This window comes from Trichoplusia ni, unplaced genomic scaffold (assembly GCF_003590095.1).
Source record: "Trichoplusia ni isolate ovarian cell line Hi5 unplaced genomic scaffold, tn1 tig00002239, whole genome shotgun sequence".
Taxonomy (NCBI): Eukaryota; Metazoa; Arthropoda; class Insecta; order Lepidoptera; family Noctuidae; genus Trichoplusia; species Trichoplusia ni.
In genome coordinates, this window is record NW_020800234.1 from 1 (window position 1) to 17,026 (window position 17,026).

Below are 17,026 nucleotides of genomic sequence, written 5' to 3' on the forward strand. Positions count from 1 at the left end.
AGGCGCTTATGATGGCGACGGAGCCGTCGAGGTCCCCCGCCCAATTGGGGCGAGAGGCAACATAATATGGCTCCGCCGCCACTGCGATATCGATGCCCCACTGCGCCAGCGACTGTAGAAACAGATCCTGTGCGCCGGCGCAGTGGTTCAAATTCCCCTGGAGGAGGAAGTGTGGACGGACGTTATCCATTATTCGTCCATCCGTTCCTCCTCACAGGGGCGCGCCTGTGACGTGACCGCATTGGGCACTTTCCCCAATGCGGCCATTTGCTTCCTAATAAGGGCCGGGGGAGCACATCCCCGGCTGCCCATTTGGTGGGCGGCACCGCGGCCGAGCTCGGCGCATATCGCGCACCTGGCCGGCTCTTTGCACACCGCTGCCTTGTGCCCGGGCATCGCGCAACGGTAACATAAACCGCTGCGGTCCGCGGGGCACATGCACACCGGCCTTGTGTGGCCGAGTGCTAGGCAGCGGTAACACTTCATCGGCCGTGCTTCCATCTGCACGACCGTCGCCGAGCTCCAACCCACCAAGAACTTTTGGGTCTTGGTGGTCACCAGCCTCGGTACCGCCTCCAGCGGGCATTTCAGCACCGCGCTGAATTTCTGACCGGGGCTAGGCCTCAGGTCTCCAACCTTCAGTCGGTCAGGCGCGCACTGGCTTTGCCGCGCGGCGACGCCTAGGATCTCCTCCCTGGTGACGGAGTCATCCAGGTTTGACACCCGGAGCTCCGCACACCTGACGGGTCTGGTGACCCTGACGTCACCGGCGTAGATGGCCTCGAGTTTCTTGGCCATCTCATCAGCCGCCTCCTGACCGACATTCTTTGGGAGCTGTAGCACCCGAGCCCCGGTCTGCGCCTTCCGAATGCGGATGGGGTCCACTGCCATGTCTATGCCCATCGCATTTAGGTCGACCCCAGCCCTCGCCTTGGTGAGCACCGTGGCGTAGGTGAGGCCGTCCTTTTCCGCCTCTGGGGTGATTGTTAGCACCACAGCGGCGGTGCGGGCAAGGCGTCTCTGGCGCTGTGCACGCTTGCGGCGCTGCTTACCAGAGACAGCCTTCGGCCCCTCCTTCCTTTTTTGAGGAGGGGCTTTCCCCTTCTTTTCCGCCTTGGGGCGCTCCGGCGCCTTCGGCTTCGGTCCCTTCTTTTTCTTCGAGACCGTGGTCCACCCTTCGTCCACGGCCTCGGATGTGCTCGCAACGGGCGCCTCTTCCGGCGCCGGTACCAGAGCTGGCGCCGGTTGCGCGACCTTCTTAGCCTTCCCCTTTGCCGGTTTTGGAGCCGGCGTTGGGGTCGGCTTTGGCGCCAGTCTTGGCGCCGGCTTCGGCACCGGTGTCGGCGCCGACCTAGGTGCTGTCTTCGGCGCCGGCTTTGGGGCTTGGGCCGCCCTCAGCACCTGGCTGTAGGCGGGCTTGGGACCACGGCCCGACGCCTCCGCCTCCGCGCGTCTTGTGTCCGCCGCTAGAGGCGGACGTAGGATCGGCTCTGGCGGGAGTCTACTATTTATTCCCGCCAGTTTGGCGTCCATCATGGTCCCTACGGACACCATGATGGCGCGCTGCATCGCCTCAAAGTCGAGGGCTGCCGGGGCTGTCTTAATCTGGACAGACTTCATCTGGTCCCGGAGCTCCTTGACTTCCCTACTGAGGCGAGCGTTCTCCGCCATCAGCCTGTCTGCGGTGGGACCTGTCAGGGCGCGAACACCGCCCTGAATATTTTCCACCGCGTCCTTAAGCCTTTTGATTAGGCAACCCTTTATATTTTTGGAGGTACGTGCTACCTCCAGGATTGCCATAAGGCTGTCGTCGATGGATTCCTTCGCCGATGAGGGGTCGAGCGGCTGCAGTCCGGAACTCATCAGGTCCCGGACCGCCGCCCTGGCATCCCTCCTCTGCCGTTCCTCCTCCGCCTTGTCGTCGAGCGTATCGGACGACTGCGCCGACTCCGCGGCGAGCCTCCGATACGCCTCCCTCTGCCTATGCAGGCCGACGTATCGCCCGTGGGTGACGCAACCGCGGGACCGTATTGAGGAGGCTATAGACACCTCGCTCTCACAGTCCGAGGCGGCGCACGCCCCCACAGACATCCTCTCCGCTGAAGCATCCCGTCTGGGACGCTTCCTTTCCGACCTCCCCGAGGAGCTGTCACGTGAGTGACAAGTCGGCTCCAACACTCCCTCCTGGGGCGAGGCGATGCGCTCGAGCACCACCCGAGGCGACCTCGCCACCAAATCATCGGCTAGACTCAGTCTACTGCTAGACCGAGTCGCCCTCCTTCCTTCGACCTCCTCCACATCTTTTGGGTTCTTGAAATTATCCATGTAAATCCCACGAGTATGGGGGATAGGGTCGTCGTCCCCGGCCAGTGCCCCCTGTAGCCGGGGAAGGTCTAGGAGTAACCCTCCGAGGTTCGACAGGTTCCTCTTCGGAGGTTAACGCTAGGAACTGGTCACCCACCAGCCATTCATCCCCTCGCCGCGTTATCCAATAGCTTGGGATTGGGGGTTTTTTATAGAGGTTTTCCGTCCTCGCGGTCCAACCGGTAAAGGTCAGACCCCCGTTCCTGCGTAAGTCCACCCCTGACCTCGCTGCAGGTTTACGGTCTGGCCGACGGTGGCCTTTACAAGACCGCGTCCGGAGGCAGTGCAAGTGCACACCGGACCCGTCGCCCATCTCCGACTCCCCGCCCGCCGCCGCTACCCGGAATAAGCCCAGGACGCCGACGGGCTGCGACATCCAGCAAGCTGTGAACACTCACTGGACTCGCCCTACACCACGCCCGCTGCCGCTACTCGGAGTACGTCCGAGACGCCAGCGAACGCCCACCACGCGAAGGCCGAGACAACAACGACCCCCGCCAGTCTAACCCACAGGCTGTGGGAAGACACCCCCGCCCACCGCCGCTACCCGGAATGAGTCCAGGACGCCGGCGGGCTGCGACGTCCAGCAAGCAGTTGACACTCACTGGACTCGCCTCTCCTCCCGACCTTCGGCCAACAAACAATGGCCGAAGTCCCCCTTCGCTCGAGCTCCACCGAACCACCCCTCGCTTGAGGAGGGCGGGAGCGAGCGTGTCCGGCCAGCAGTTGACACTGGCCGGACCCCGCGGCAGAAATTCGCCACGCACAACAATTGTCCCAAGTCGCGAGACGATTGTTATGCGTGCCCAGGGTGCACCGGCCCAACGACTGCTCTTCCCCCCGGACGTATCCGTAAGGGACCAGCAGCCGCCAGGCACACGAGGAGGTTTTCTGCCCTGCACCCCAACCTAACCTAACCTAACCTTTTTTTTTTTTTTTTTTTTTTTTTTTTTTCGGGGGGAAATCCTCATGGACTTCCTCCGCCAGGGGAGAGGCGGAGGGGTGTGCCGGACTCTTACCGGCTAAAACCCCCCGGTGTGTCTCCTCGCACGTGGGCACGCGGGGCCGCGGGAGTCCAAATTCCTCCGCAGCCCCGCACTAGTGCTGGCCCGGTCAGTCCGGGCCTCGCCTCGTGCACGGGGTAGTGAGGTGTTTGCCTACCCCGTGCACCGCCTCAGAGGCGCGCGCCGACACTCGCTCGCGCCTCCGCCTCGGGTCCATGGAATAGGGGGCGGGGGCTTCCCCGAGTCCCGCGCCCCTGAACCCATTCATGGGGGCTGGAAGAGGGCGTTGTCCGCCCTCCTCCTACGCCCGGTGCGCTTTCTGCGGCCGGGGAAGGGAGTCGAGATCTCCCTCTCCCGCTCCGCAGCTTCCTTCTGCGACATCACGTCCTCGCAGAAGGACACCACCGCGTCCCACGACTCTGCGCTACCGACCATCTTCCGCACTACGGCCGGCAGCGACAGATCGCCTCCTACTTCGTTTGTGAGGACACGGCGCTGCTCCTCCCAAGCCGCACACTCGGCGAGAGTGTGTTGCGCCGTGTCCTCCCCGCAATGGACGCAGTGGTGGCACCGAGCGTCCGGCTCCCTGTTTATGCGACACAGGTACTTGCCGAAGCAACCGTGCCCCGACAGCACCTGCGTCACCCTGAACGACAGGGAGCCGTGCCTTCTCCCGAGCCAGTTGTCGAGCACTGGCCGGATCGCCTCGACGGTTGCGAGGCCGGCGGCAGGGCGCAGAAGCCTTTGCCGCCATTCCGCCACCAAGACCTGACGGAGCTCAGCTCGGCGCAGTGCGATCTGTCGCTGCGCCGGCCTCGAGCCCCGTGCCCGCTCTTCCTCGCGCCATCGGTACAACGACGCGAGTACTTTCGCCTCCAGGTCCCAGGGCGGGGATCCGGCCAGTACGCAAGCCGCCTCGTAGGAGATCGTGCGGTACCCGCGGACGACTCTGACGGCCATCGCCCTCTGCGGTTTACGCAGAATGGCGAGTGTGCCGGCCGTCAGGTCCATCGCCCACACAGGGGCCCCATACAGGGCCATGGACCGCACGATTCCCACGTACAACCGCCTACAGGCGGTGCTCGGGCCCCCCATGTTGGGAAGCAGCGTTGAAAGCGCGCCCGCCGCGCCCATCAGCTTGGGCGCCAGGCGCCGGAAGTGAGGACCGAATTCCCATCGGCTGTCGAGCACCAATCCCAAGTACTTCATGGTGGACTCGACAGCTATCCGGGCCCCACTGACCACGATGTGTGATCCCGGCGCCGGCGCACGTCGGGGGCCATGAAACACCATGGCCTCCGACTTATTCAGGGCCACCTCTAGGCCCAGGCGCCGGATGCGGTTCACCACCTGTGACACCGCAGCCGTGGCTATCAACGCCGCTTCCCTGTGCGAGCTCCCCCGGGCTGTGACTAGCGTGTCGTCCGCGTAGCACGTCAAGTCGGCGCCCGACGGGAGCTCGCCTCTCAGCACCCAGTCGTAGCCGATGTTCCACAGGAGCGGCCCCAAAACCGATCCCTGCGGAACACCGCACGACATAAGGTGCCGACCAGCACCGTCACGTCCCCGATAGGTGACGCACCTATCCTCCAGATAGGCCCCTACTGTACGACGGAGGTAGGGAGGCACACGATGATATTTTAGGGCCTCCCGAATACAACTCCAGGGTAGGGTGTTGAAGGCGTTGGAGATGTCCAACGACACCGCCAGCACCACCCCACCCCGGGACACTGTCTCCTCCGCCAGGGCCCTCACGCGCACGATGGCGTCTATGGTGGAGCGCCCCCGACGAAAACCAAACTGGTTGTCGTCCAGGTCCGGCCCCTCTCTGCACAAGTGGCTGACGAGGCGATCTGCGATGATTCGCTCGAACAGTTTGCCCGCCTCGTCTAGCAGCACTATGGGCCGGTATGCGGACGGCGAGTCCGCGGGGCGCCCCTCCTTTCTGAGCAGGACCAGCCTCCCCTCCTTCCACAAACTGGGAAACTGACCCCGCTCGAGGCATGCCGTGAAGAGCCCCCTCAGCTGGGGCTCTAGCTCCTTCAGAGCTAAGACGAGAGCACGACCGGGAACTCCGTCGGGTCCGGGCGCCGTGTTTTTCGCCCGGAGTCGCGACACGGCTGCTCTCGTCTCTTCTTGCGTCACCTCGGGGAAACGGCTCTCCTCATCAGAATCGTGCTGAGCAAGCCATCGCCAACCTTTTTTTTTTTTTTTTTTTTTTTTTTTTTAGGCGGGGGAATCCTCATGGACACCCGCCCCCCCGGGGGGGAGGACGGGTAGTGTCAGACTCTTACTGACTAAACCTAACCGCCGGGTGACGTCAGCCGCGTTTTATGCCGGCACGTGGAGCTGCATTGCATTACTACACAGTGCCGGCCGCGGGGATCCGCCGGCCGTTGAGTAGGGCCGGCGGCTCGCTTTCGCGTTTGTTTGTGGAGACCGACGTGTAAAGAGCGTCGGCCTCCTCGCCTCATACTGGGGTCGCACCCGTCACACCGAAATGCGACCCCCCGTCGCGGGTCTGTTTTGACGGGCGATATGCACCCCCGTGCCTATCGCCCAGACCCTAGTTAGGGCGGCAAGTTGCGCTCATGCGCAGCTCGTCGCCGCCCCACACGACGTCGGCGTATGGCGGGCGCGCTGGGATCTTCTTCCCGAGCGCGCTCCGCCGCCTCCTTCGCTGACATAACAGTCTCTGCGAAGGAGGCCAGTGCGTTCCACGCTGCACGACTGCTGATGGCAGATGCGACAACAGCCGGCAGCGCGGAAAGGGTAGTCAATTAGCGCCGTCAGGAGTTCGGAGCGTGCTTCGGCAAAAGCCGGACATACGGCCAGAGTGTGCAATGCGGTGTCATCATCGGCACCGCACTCATGGCACGCAGTCGACTCCTCCCTCCTGACGACGCGGCACAAATAGTGCCCGAAGGCACCGTGCCCTGTGAGCACTTGCGTGAGGCGGTAGGTCAAGACACCGTACCGCCTCTCCGCCCACGGTTGTAGGTGTGGGCGGATCGCTTCACAGATAGCCCGCCCCGCCGTCGGTCGTGAGAGCCGCAGCTCCCAGTTCCTCAAGGTGACGAGGCGGGCTTGTCCTCTCCAACGTTCGAGCTGCCTCGGCGAGGGGTCGACGCCCCGGGACCGGAGCTCGGTGATGCGGGTGTAAAGGTCCGCAAGCACCTTTGCTTCCAAGTCCCAAGGCGGAGTCCCCGCCAAGGCAGTCGCGGCTTCATGCCCGACAGTGCGGTACGCACGGACGATCCTGATGGCGACAGCACGCTGCGCGCCAAGCAGGACCGCCCGACTGTCGGGCATCAGCGTCTTAGCCCAGATGGGTGCGCCGTACAGGGCCATCGAACGGATGACACCTGCATACAGTCGGCGGCACCCTACGTCGGGGCCCCCGACGTTCGGCAGTAACCTTCCGAGAGCAGTTGCGGCAGCCCGGAGTCTAGGCGCCAGCCTTCGGAAGTGCTCCCGGAAGTTGAGCCGCCCGTCGAGGACCAAACCGAGGTATTTCATGGTGCCTGACAGCGGGATACGAACACCCTCCACTGTCAGGCACGCGTCAAGTCCGGTGGTTGGCTCCGGGGGCCGTGCAGCAAAAGCGCTTCGGTCTTCCCCAGAGCCACGTCAGTCCTAGCATCCGGATGCGACCCACGACGAGTTGTACGCCGCAGGTGGCACGCCGGATGCATTCTGCGGGGGTTGAACCCCGCGCCAAAACCAATGTATCGTCCGCGTAGCAAACGACCCGCGTACAGGGCAGGAGAGCGCCCCGAAGGGTCCAGTCGTACCCGATGTTCCACAAGAGGGGCCCCAAGACAGACCCCTGTGGAACACCGCGTCCCGTCTCCCACCTCTGCGGGCCGCTTGGCCCCGCGAACGATATTGCCCTCCCGGAGAGGTAGTCCGCCACGACGTGCTGAAGATAGAGCGGCACCCCGTGGTATCGGAGCGCCGACTCTATGCACTGATGCGGCAGCGAATTGAAGGCGTTGGCGATATCTAGCGAACCGCTACCGCCACGCCTCCTCGCGCCACCGCATCCGTGGCGAACTCCTGGACTACTTTTATGGCGTCCACAGTGGACCGCCTCGCCCTAAAGCCATATTGGCATTCCGACAAACTCGGCCCTGTCCTATCCAGATGCCGGACGATGCGGGCAGCGATGACGCGCTCAAAGAGCTTGCCCGCCTCGTCCAGCAGGACAATCGGCCTGTAGCCAGACGCCGAGTCTGCCGGTCGTCCCTCTTTACGAAGAAGGACGAGCCGCCCAGTCTTCCATACTTCCGGGAATCTACCCTCCTCCAAACAGGAGTTGAGCAGACCCCGGAATCGACTTTCGAGGGGCCCCAGTGCCAGCGCTAGTGCGCGCGCCGGCACTCCGTCGGGGCCCGGGGCGGTCTTCTTCGGGCGAAGGCGGCTTATGGACGCCTCCAGTTCCCCCTCCGAGATCACCTCCAGTGGCTCCGGCGCCTGAGGCGCGACCACCACTGGAGGGAGGATGTCCGTCCGGGTTGGAAACAGGGACGAAACGACGACGTGGAGCAGCTGGGCCTCCATGGTCTCCGTGATCGGGGGCCCGGCGGCGCGGAGCTTGTTCCGCGCCATGAGGTACGGGCGCCCCCACGGATCCCTGTTGAGGTCCTCCAGCATCTCCTGCCTTGCTCCTTCCTTGGCCTGCAGTATGGCCAGGCGGAGATTGCTCCTCGTCGTACGGTAGGCCTCATACAGCGAGGCCTCCCTCGTCTCGTCCCTGTCCGGTCTTCGGGCGTGCCTGGAGCGGTAGCGGGTGTGGGCCCGCTTTGCCCCCAAGCACGCCTCTCGGAGAGCGCTATTTCGGGCGACCACCAGTAAACTGACCGGCGGTTCGGCCGCCTGCGGACGCGAGGCATCGCGGTGTCGCACACTAAAGTTATGGTGCGACGGAAGCGCTCTGCCTCGTCGTCGATTGAGCGGCCTGAGACCGCCGGCGTGGACCAGTCGGCCACAATGGCCGCCTCGATTAGCAGCTCTCTGTCCATCCTTTGTAGGGCCCATCGTGGGCTTCCCGAGTCCGGTGTAAAGCGCCGGATCCCGGGTCCCCCAGGAGTGGAAACGCTGAACCGAATGTATCGGTGATCCGATAGCGTCTCCACCTCCTCGACGCGCCAATCGCGAACGCGCTCCGCAATAGACGGAGCGCAGAACGACACGTCGACGATGGACCCTCCGTTCTGCCGTACGCAGGTGTGGACCCTACCCCTATTCAGCAGGGCAAGGTCCAATCCAAGGGCCCACTCCTCCAAAAGTTCCCCGCGCCGGTCGGTTGCCGGTTCCCCCCACGCCGTGCTCTTAGCGTTGAGGTCACCGAGCAAGATGACCGGGCGAGGCGACAGCGTCCGAACAAGGGCCTCGAGCTCGGCCAAAAACGACTCGAACTCAGCCAGACCCCTGCTCGGCGAGAAGTAGACCCCCACGACTGCGTACGGCCCCCAGACGACGACGACATATCCGGAGCCCCTGCGTACAATATGCAGGGGCTTAGAGTCAGCGCCCAAGGCGCTTATGATGGCGACGGAGCCGTCGAGGTCCCCCGCCCAATTGGGGCGAGAGGCAACATAATATGGCTCCGCCGCCACTGCAATATCGATGCCCCACTGCGCCAGCGACTGGAGAAAAGATCCTGTGCGCCGGCGCAGTGGTTCAGTTCCCCTGGAGGAGGAAGTGTGGACGGACGTTATCCATTATTCGTCCATCCGTTCCTCCTCACAGGGGCGCGCCTGTGACGTGACCGCATTGGGCACTTTCCCCAATGCGGCCATTTGCTTCTTAATAAGTGCCGGGGGAGCACATCCCCGGCTGCCCATTTGGTGGGCGGCACCGCGGCCGAGCTCGGCGCATATCGCGCACCTGGCCGGCTCTTTGCACACCGCTGCCTTGTGCCCGGGCATCGCGCAGCGGTAACATAACCCGCTGCGGTCCGCGGGCACATGCACACCGGCCTTGTGTGGCCGAGTGCTAGGCAGCGGTAGCACTTCATGGTCGTGCTCCAGCTGCACGACCGTCGCCGAGCTCCACCCACCAAGAACTTTTGGGTCTGGTGGTACCAGCCTCGGTACCGCCTCCAGCGGGCATTTCAGCACTGCGCTGAACTTCTGACCGGGGCTAGGCCTCAGGTCTCCCACTTTAAAACGGTCAGGCGCGCACTGACTTTGACGCGCGGCGACGTCAGGATCTCCTCCTGGTGACGGAGTCATCCAGGTTTGACACCCGGAGCTCCGCACACCTGACGGGTCTGGTGACCCTGACGTCACCGCGTAGATGGCCTCAGTTTCTTGGCCATCTCGTCAGCCGCCTCCTGACCGACATTCTTTCGGGAGCTGAGCACCCGAGCCCCGGTCTGCGCCTTCCGTATGCGGATGGGGTCGCCGCCATGTCGACCCCATCGCATTAGGTCGACCCCAGCCCTCGCCTTGGTGAGCACCGTGGCGTAGGTGAGGCCGTCCTTTCCGCCTCTGGGTGATTGTTAGCACCACAGCGGCGGTGCGGGCAAGGCGTCTCTGGCGCTGCGCACGCTTGCGCGCTGCTTACCAGAGACAGCCTTCGGCCCCTCCTTCCTTTTTTGAGGAGGGGCTTTCCCCTTCTTTTCCGCCTTGGGGCGCTCCGGCGCCTTCGGCTTCGGTCCCTTCTTTTTCTTCGAGACCGTGGTCCACCCTTCGTCCACGGCCTCGGATGTGCTCGCAACGGGCGCCTCTTCCGGCGCCGGTACCAGAGCTGGCGCCGGTTGCGCGACCTTCTTAGCCTTCCCCTTTGCCGGTTTTGGATCCGGCGTTGGGGTCGGCTTTGGCGCCAGTCTTGGCGCCGGCTTCGGCACCGGTGTTGGCGCCGACCTAGGTGCTGTTTTTGGCGCCGGCTTAGGGGCCGGGGCTGCCTTCAGCACCTGGTTGTAGGCGGGTTTGGACGCCTCCGCCTCCGCGCGTCTCCTATCCGCTGCTAGAGGCGGACGTAAGATCGGCTCTGGCGGGAGTCTGTTGTTGATTCCCGCCAGTTTGGCGTCCATCATGGTCCCTACGGACACCATGATGGCGCGCTGCATCGCCTCAAAGTCGAGGGCTGCCGGGGCTGTCTGCCTCTGGACGACTTCATTTGGTCCCGCAGCTCTTCGACTTCCTACTGAGGCGAGCGTTCTCCGCCATCAGTTTCTGTGCGGTGGGACCTGTCAGGGCACGAACGCCGCCCTGAATCTCCTCCACCGCATCCTTCAGCCGCTTTATCAGGCAGCCCTTTATATTCTTGGAGGTGCGCGCCACCTCCAAGATCGCCATCAGGCTGCCCTCAATTTTGGCCTTGGCAGATGAGGGGTCGAGCGGCTGCAGTCCGGAACTCATCAGGTCCCGGACCGCCGCCCTGGCATCCCTCCTCTGCCGTTCCTCCTCCGCCTTGTCTTCGAGCGCATCGGACGACTGCGCCGAATCCGCGGCGAGCCTCCGATACGCCTCTCTCTGCCTATGCAGGCCGACGTATCGCCCGTGGGTGACGCAACCGCGGGACCGTGTTGACGAGGCTATGGACGCCTCGCTCTCACAGTCCGAAGCGGCGTACGCCCCCACAGACATCTTTTCCTCCGAAGCATCCCGTCTGGGACGCTTTCGGTACGACCTCCCCGAGGAGCTGTCACGTGAGTGACAAGTCGGCTCCGTCACTTCCTCCTGGGGCGAGGCAATGCGCTCGAGCAAAACCCGAGGCGACCTCGCCACCAAATCATCAGCTAGACTCAGTCTACTGCTAGACCGAGTCGCCTCCTTCTTTCGACCTCCTTCTCTCGTCTTTGGGTTTTTAAATTTCCATTAATCCCACGAGTATGGGGGATTGGGTCGTCGTCCCCGGCCAGTGCCCCCTGTAGCCGGGGAAGGTCTAGGAGTAACCCTCCGAGGTGCGACATGTACCCCGTCGGGGGTTAACGCTCGTGACTGGTCTCCCACCAGCCATTCATCCCCTCGCCGCGTTATCCAATAGCTTGGGATTGGGGGTTTTTTATAGAGGTTTTCCGTCCTCGCGGTCCAACCGGTAAAGGTCAGACCCCCGTTCCTGCGTAAGTCCACCCCTGACCTCGCTGCAGGTTTACGGTCTGGCCGACGGTGGCCTTTACAAGACCGCGTCCGGAGGCAGTGCAAGTGCACACCGGACCCGTCGCCCATCTCCGACTCCCCGCCCGCCGCCGCTACCCGGAATAAGCCCAGGACGCCGACGGGCTGCGACATCCAGCAAGCTGTGAACACTCACTGGACTCGCCCTACACCACGCCCGCTGCCGCTACTCGGAGTACGTCCGAGACGCCAGCGAACGCCCACCACGCGAAGGCCGAGACAACAACGACCCCCGCCAGTCTAACCCACAGGCTGTGGGAAGACACCCCCGCCCGCCGCCGCTACCCGGAATGAGTCCAGGACGCCGGCGGGCTGCGACGTCCAGCAAGCAGTTGACACTCACTGGACTCGCCTCTCCTCCCGACCTTCGGCCAACAAACAATGGCCGAAGTCCCCCTTCGCTCGAGCTCCACCGAACCACCCCTCGCTTGAGGAGGGCGGGAGCGAGCGTGTCCGGCCAGCAGTTGACACTGGCCGGACCCCGCGGCAGAAATTCGCCACGCACAACAATTGCCCCAAGTCGCGAGACGATTGTTATGCGTGCCCAGGGTGCACCGGCCCAACGACTGCTCTTCCCCCCGGACGTATCCGTAAGGGACCAGCAGCCGCCAGGCACACGAGGAGGTTTTCTGCCCTGCACCCCAACCTAACCTAACCTTTTTTTTTTTTTTTTTTTTTTTTTTTTTAGGCGGGGGAATCCTCATGGACACCCGCCCTCCCGGGGGGGAGGACGGGTAGTGTCAGACTCTTACTGACTAAACCTAACCGCCGGGTGACGTCAGCCGCGTTTGATGCCGGCACGTGGAGTTACATGATATCACTACACTGTGCCGGCCGCGGGGATCCGCCGGCCGTTGAGTAGGGCCGGCGGCTCGCTTTCGCGTTGTTTGTGGAGGCCGACGTGTAAAGAGCGTCGGCCTCCTCGCCTCGTAATGGGGTCGCACCCGTCACACCGAAATGCGACCCCCCGTCGCGGGTCTGTTTTGACGGGCGATATGCACCCCCGTGCCTATCGCCCAGACCCTAGCTAGGGCGGCAAGTTGCGCTCGTGCGCAGCACGTCGCCGCCCCATACGACGTCGGCGTATGGCGGGCGCGCTGGGATCTTCCTCCCGAGCGCGCTCCGCCGCCTCCTTCGCTGACATGACTGTCTCTGCGAAGGAGGCCAATGCATTCCACGCTGCGCGACTGCTGAGAGATGCAGAAACAACAGCCGGCAGCGCGGACAAATCAATTCCAAGCGCCGTCAGGAGTTCGGAGCGTGGCTCGGCAAAAGCCGGACATACGGCCAGAGTGTGGAGTGCGGTGTCGTCACGTCACCGCACTCATGGCACGCAGTCGACTCCTCCCTCCTGACGACGCGACACAAGTAATGGCCGAACGGACCGTGGCCAGTGAGAATCTGCGTGAGGCGGTAGGTAAGAGCACCGTACCGCCTCTCCGCCCACGGTTGTAAGTGTGGGCGGATCGCTTCACAAATGGCCCGCCCCGCCGTCGGTCTGAGAGACGCAGCTCCCAATTCCTAAGGTGACGAGGCGGGCTTGTCTTTCCAGTTTCTTCTGCCTCGGCGAGGGTTCAATGCCCCGGGACCGGAGCTCGGTGATGCGGGTGTAAATGTCCGCAAGCACCTTCGCTTCCAAATCCCAAGGCGGCGTCCCCGCCAAGGCAGTCGCGGCTTCGTGCCCGACAGTCGGTATGCACGGACGATCCTGTTGGCGACAGCACGCTGCGCGCCAAGCAGGACCGCCCGACTGTCGGGCAACAACGATTTGGCCCAATGGGTGCGCCGTACAGGGCCATCGACCGTATGACCCCTGCGTATAACGGCGACACCCTAAGTCGGGGCCCCCGACGTTCGGCAGCAGCCTCCGAGAGCAGCTGCGGCAGCCCGGAGTCTGGGCGCCAGCCTTCGGAAGTGCTCCCGGAAGTTGAGCCTCCCGTCGAGGACCAGCCAAATACTTCATAGTGCCTGACAGTGGGATACGGACACCTTCCACTGTCAGGCACGCGTCATTCCGGTGGTGGGCTCCGGGGGCCGTGCAGCAAGAGCGCCTCGGTCTTCCCCAGAGCCACGTCAAGTCCAAGCATCCGGATGCGACCTACGACGAGTTGCGTGCCGCAGGTCGCACGCCGGATGCATTCCGCGGGGTCGAACCCCGCGCCAAAACCAAGGTGTCGTCCGCGTAGCAACGACCCGCGTGCAGGGCAGGAGAGCGCCCCGAAGGGTCCAGTCGTACCCGATGTTCCACAAGAGGGGCCCCAAGACAGACCCCTGTGGAACACCGCGTCCCGTCTCCCACCTCTGCGGGCCGCTTGGCCCCGCGAACGACACGTTCCCCGGACAGGTAGTCCGCCACGACGCGCTGCAAGTAGAGCGGCACCCCGTGGTATCGGAGCGCCGACTCTATGCACTGATGCGGCAGCGAATTGAAGGCGTTGGCGATGTCAAGGAAACCGCCACCGCCACGCCCCCTCGTGCTACCGCATCCGCGGCGAACTCCTGGACGACTTTGATGGCGTCCACCGTGGACCGCCTCGCCCTAAAGCCGTATTGGCATCCGACAGACTCGGACCAGTCCTATCAAGATGCCGGACGATGCGGGCAGCGATGATGCGCTCAAAGAGCTTGCCCGCCTCGTCCAGCAGGACAATCGGCCTGTAGCCGAGGCGAGTCTGCCGGTCGTCCCTCCTTTCGAGAAGGACGAGCCGCCCCGTCTTCCATGTATCCGGGAATCTGCCCTCCTCCAAACAGGAGTTGAGCAGTCCCCGGAATCGACTTTCAGAGGCCCCAGTGCCAGCGCAAGTGCGCGCGCCGGCACTCCGTCGGGGCCTGGGGCGGTCTTCTTTGGGCGAAGGCGGCGATGGACGCCTCCATTCTCCCTCCGTGATGGCCTCCAGTGGCTCCGGCGCCTGAGGCGCGACCACCACTGGAGGCACATATTTGTCCTTCCGGGAAAAGGGACGAGACTACGGCGTGGAGCAGCTGGGGCTCCATGGTCTCCGTGATCGGGGGCCCGTTGGCGCGGAGCTTGTTCCGCGCCGCGATGTATGGGCGCCCCCACGGATCCCTATTGAGTTCCTCCAGCATCTCCTGTCTTCCTTGTGCCTTGGCCTTTAGAATGGCCAGGCGGAGATTGCTCCTCGCCGTGCGGTAGGCCTCATATAGGAGGCCTCCCTCGTCTCGTCCCAACTTGGTCTTCCGGCGTGCCTGGAGCGGTAGCGGGTCAGCCCCGCTTTGCCCCGAAGCACGCCTCCCTGAGAGCTGCGATCTCGGGCGACCACCAGTAAACTGACCGGCGGTTCGGCCGCCGTCGGACGCGAGGCATCGCCGTGTCGCACACCAAAGTTAAGGTGCGACCGAATAGCTCTGCCTCGTCGTCAATTGAGCGGCCGGCCACCGCCGGCGTGCACCAATCGGCCACAATGGCCGCCTCGATCAGCAGCTCTCGATCCATCTTCTGTAGGGCCCATCGTGGGCTTCCCGAGTCCGGTGTAAAGCGCCGGATCCCGGGTCCCCCAGGAGTGGAAACGCTGAACCGTATATATCGGTGGTCCGATAGCGTCTCCACCTCCTCGACGCGCCAATCACGAACGCGCTCCGCAATAGACGGAGCGCAAAACGACACGTCGACGATGGACCCTCCGTTCTGCCGTACGCAGGTGTGGACCCTACCCCTATTCAGCAGGGCAAGGTCCAATCCGAGGGCCCACTCCTCCAATAGTTCCCCGCGCCGGTCGGTTGCCGGTTCCCCCCACGCTGTGCTCTTGGCGTTGAGGTCACCGAGCACGATGACCGGGCGAGGCGAGAGCGTCCGAACAAGGGCCTCGAGCTCGGCCATAAATGACTCGAACTCTGCCAGACCCCTGTTCGGCGAGAAGTAGACCCCTACACTGCGTACGGCCCCCAAACAACGCGACATAACCGAGCCCCTGCGGATGGTATGCAGGGGCCGGGAGTCCGCGCCCGTGCGCTTATAACGGCGACGGAGCCGTCAAGTCCCCCGCCCAATTGGGACGAGGGGCAACATAATATGGCTCCGCCGCCACTCCAATGTCAATGCTCCACTGCGCCAGCGACTGGAGGAAAAGATCCTGTGCGCCGGCGCAGTGGTTCAAGTTCCCCTGGAGGAGGAAGTGTGGACGGACGTTATCCATTATTATTCGTCCATCCGTTCCTCCTCACAGGGGCGCGCCTGTGATGTGACCGCATTGGGCACTTTCCCCAATGCGGCCATCTTCTTCCTTATTAAGGCCGGGGGAGCACATCCCCGGCTTCCCATCTGGTGGGCGGCATTGCGCCCGAGCTCGGCGCATATGGCGCACCTTGCCGGCTCCTTGCACTCCGCTGCCTTGTGCCCCGGCATCGCGCAGCGGTAACATAAACCACTGCGGTCCGTGGGGCACATGCACACTGGCCTTGTGTGGCCTAGTGCAGGCAGCGGAAGCACTTCATGGGTCGTGCCTCAGTTGCACGACCCGCGCCGAGCTCCATCCCACCAAGAACTTCTGTGTCTTGGTGGTACAACTTTGGTGCCACCTCCAGGGGCACTTAATACGCACGAAATTTCGCCAGCGCTGGCCTCAGCTCTCCCACCTTTATCTTGGTCAGGCGCGCACTGACCCTGACGTGTGGCGACGTCAAGGATGTCCTGCTGGTGACGGAGTCATCCAGGTTTGAAACCCGGAGCTCCGCGCACCTGACAGGCCTGGTGACCCTGACGTCGTCACCGTACCTGGCCCGCAGCTGGTCGCCATTTGTCAGCCGCCTCCTGACCAATGTTCTTCGGGAGCTCAGAATCTGCCCCGTCTGCGCCCTCCTGATCCGTATTGGGTCGGCAGCCATGTCGACCCCCATCTTATCCAGGTCGATGGTTTCCCTCGCCGCGTTATGACGTCTTGTACGAGAGGGCCTTCTGCGCCCCTTCCTCGCTAATGTCAGCACGACAGCTGCAGTGCGGGCAGACGCCTTTGTCGCTGAGCCCTTTTCCGCTTTGTTTCCCCGTCTTCGGCCGGGACCTTTCTTCTTGCCAGCTGAGTCCTTGGCTTTGGCCGCCGGCTGTGCCTTGGGGCGCTCTGGCGCCTTTGGCTTTTCCCCTTCTTCTTGTTGGAGACTGTGGTCCACCCGTCCTCCACAGTCTCCGACGTGCTAGCTACCGGCGCCTCTAGTGGCACCGGTGCCTGTTGTCGCGCTGGTGCCGAGGTTGGCGCTGGCTGCGCAACATTCTTCTTTGCCTTCCCCTTGGCCGGTTTTGGATCCGGCTTCGGGGTCGGCGTCGGCTTCGGCGCCAGTCTTGGCGCCGGTTTCGGCGCTTGTTTTGGAGCCGGGGCCGCCTTGAGGACCTGACTGTACCCAGGTTTGGGTCCACGGCCCGCAGCTTCTGCCTCCGCCCTTCTTCTGTCCGCCGCCAATGGTGGACGCATTACAGGCTCCGGCGGGAGTCGGCTCATGACCCCAGCCAGTTTCGCGTCCATCATCGTCCCGACGGACAGCATGATGCGCTGCATTCTTCTTTCGTCTTGGGCCGCTGGG

The 17,026-nt window shown here is 63.7% G+C and overlaps 1 protein-coding gene across 1 annotated transcript; it reads right to left on the minus strand.

The window, feature by feature from the left end:
* Positions 1-9,876: 9,876 nt before the first annotated feature.
* LOC113507499 (cyclin-dependent kinase inhibitor 1C-like) lies at positions 9,877-10,446 on the minus strand. The gene has a single exon (XM_026890352.1). It carries the CDS (start codon positions 10,444-10,446, stop codon positions 9,877-9,879), a length of 570 nt encoding a protein of 189 aa, XP_026746153.1.
* Positions 10,447-17,026: the final 6,580 nt, after the last annotated feature.

Coding starts and splice junctions, on each gene's coding strand:
- LOC113507499 (XM_026890352.1), bottom strand. CDS start 10,446: ATGCAGCGCGCCATCATGGTGTCCGTAGGGACCATGATGGACGCCAAA.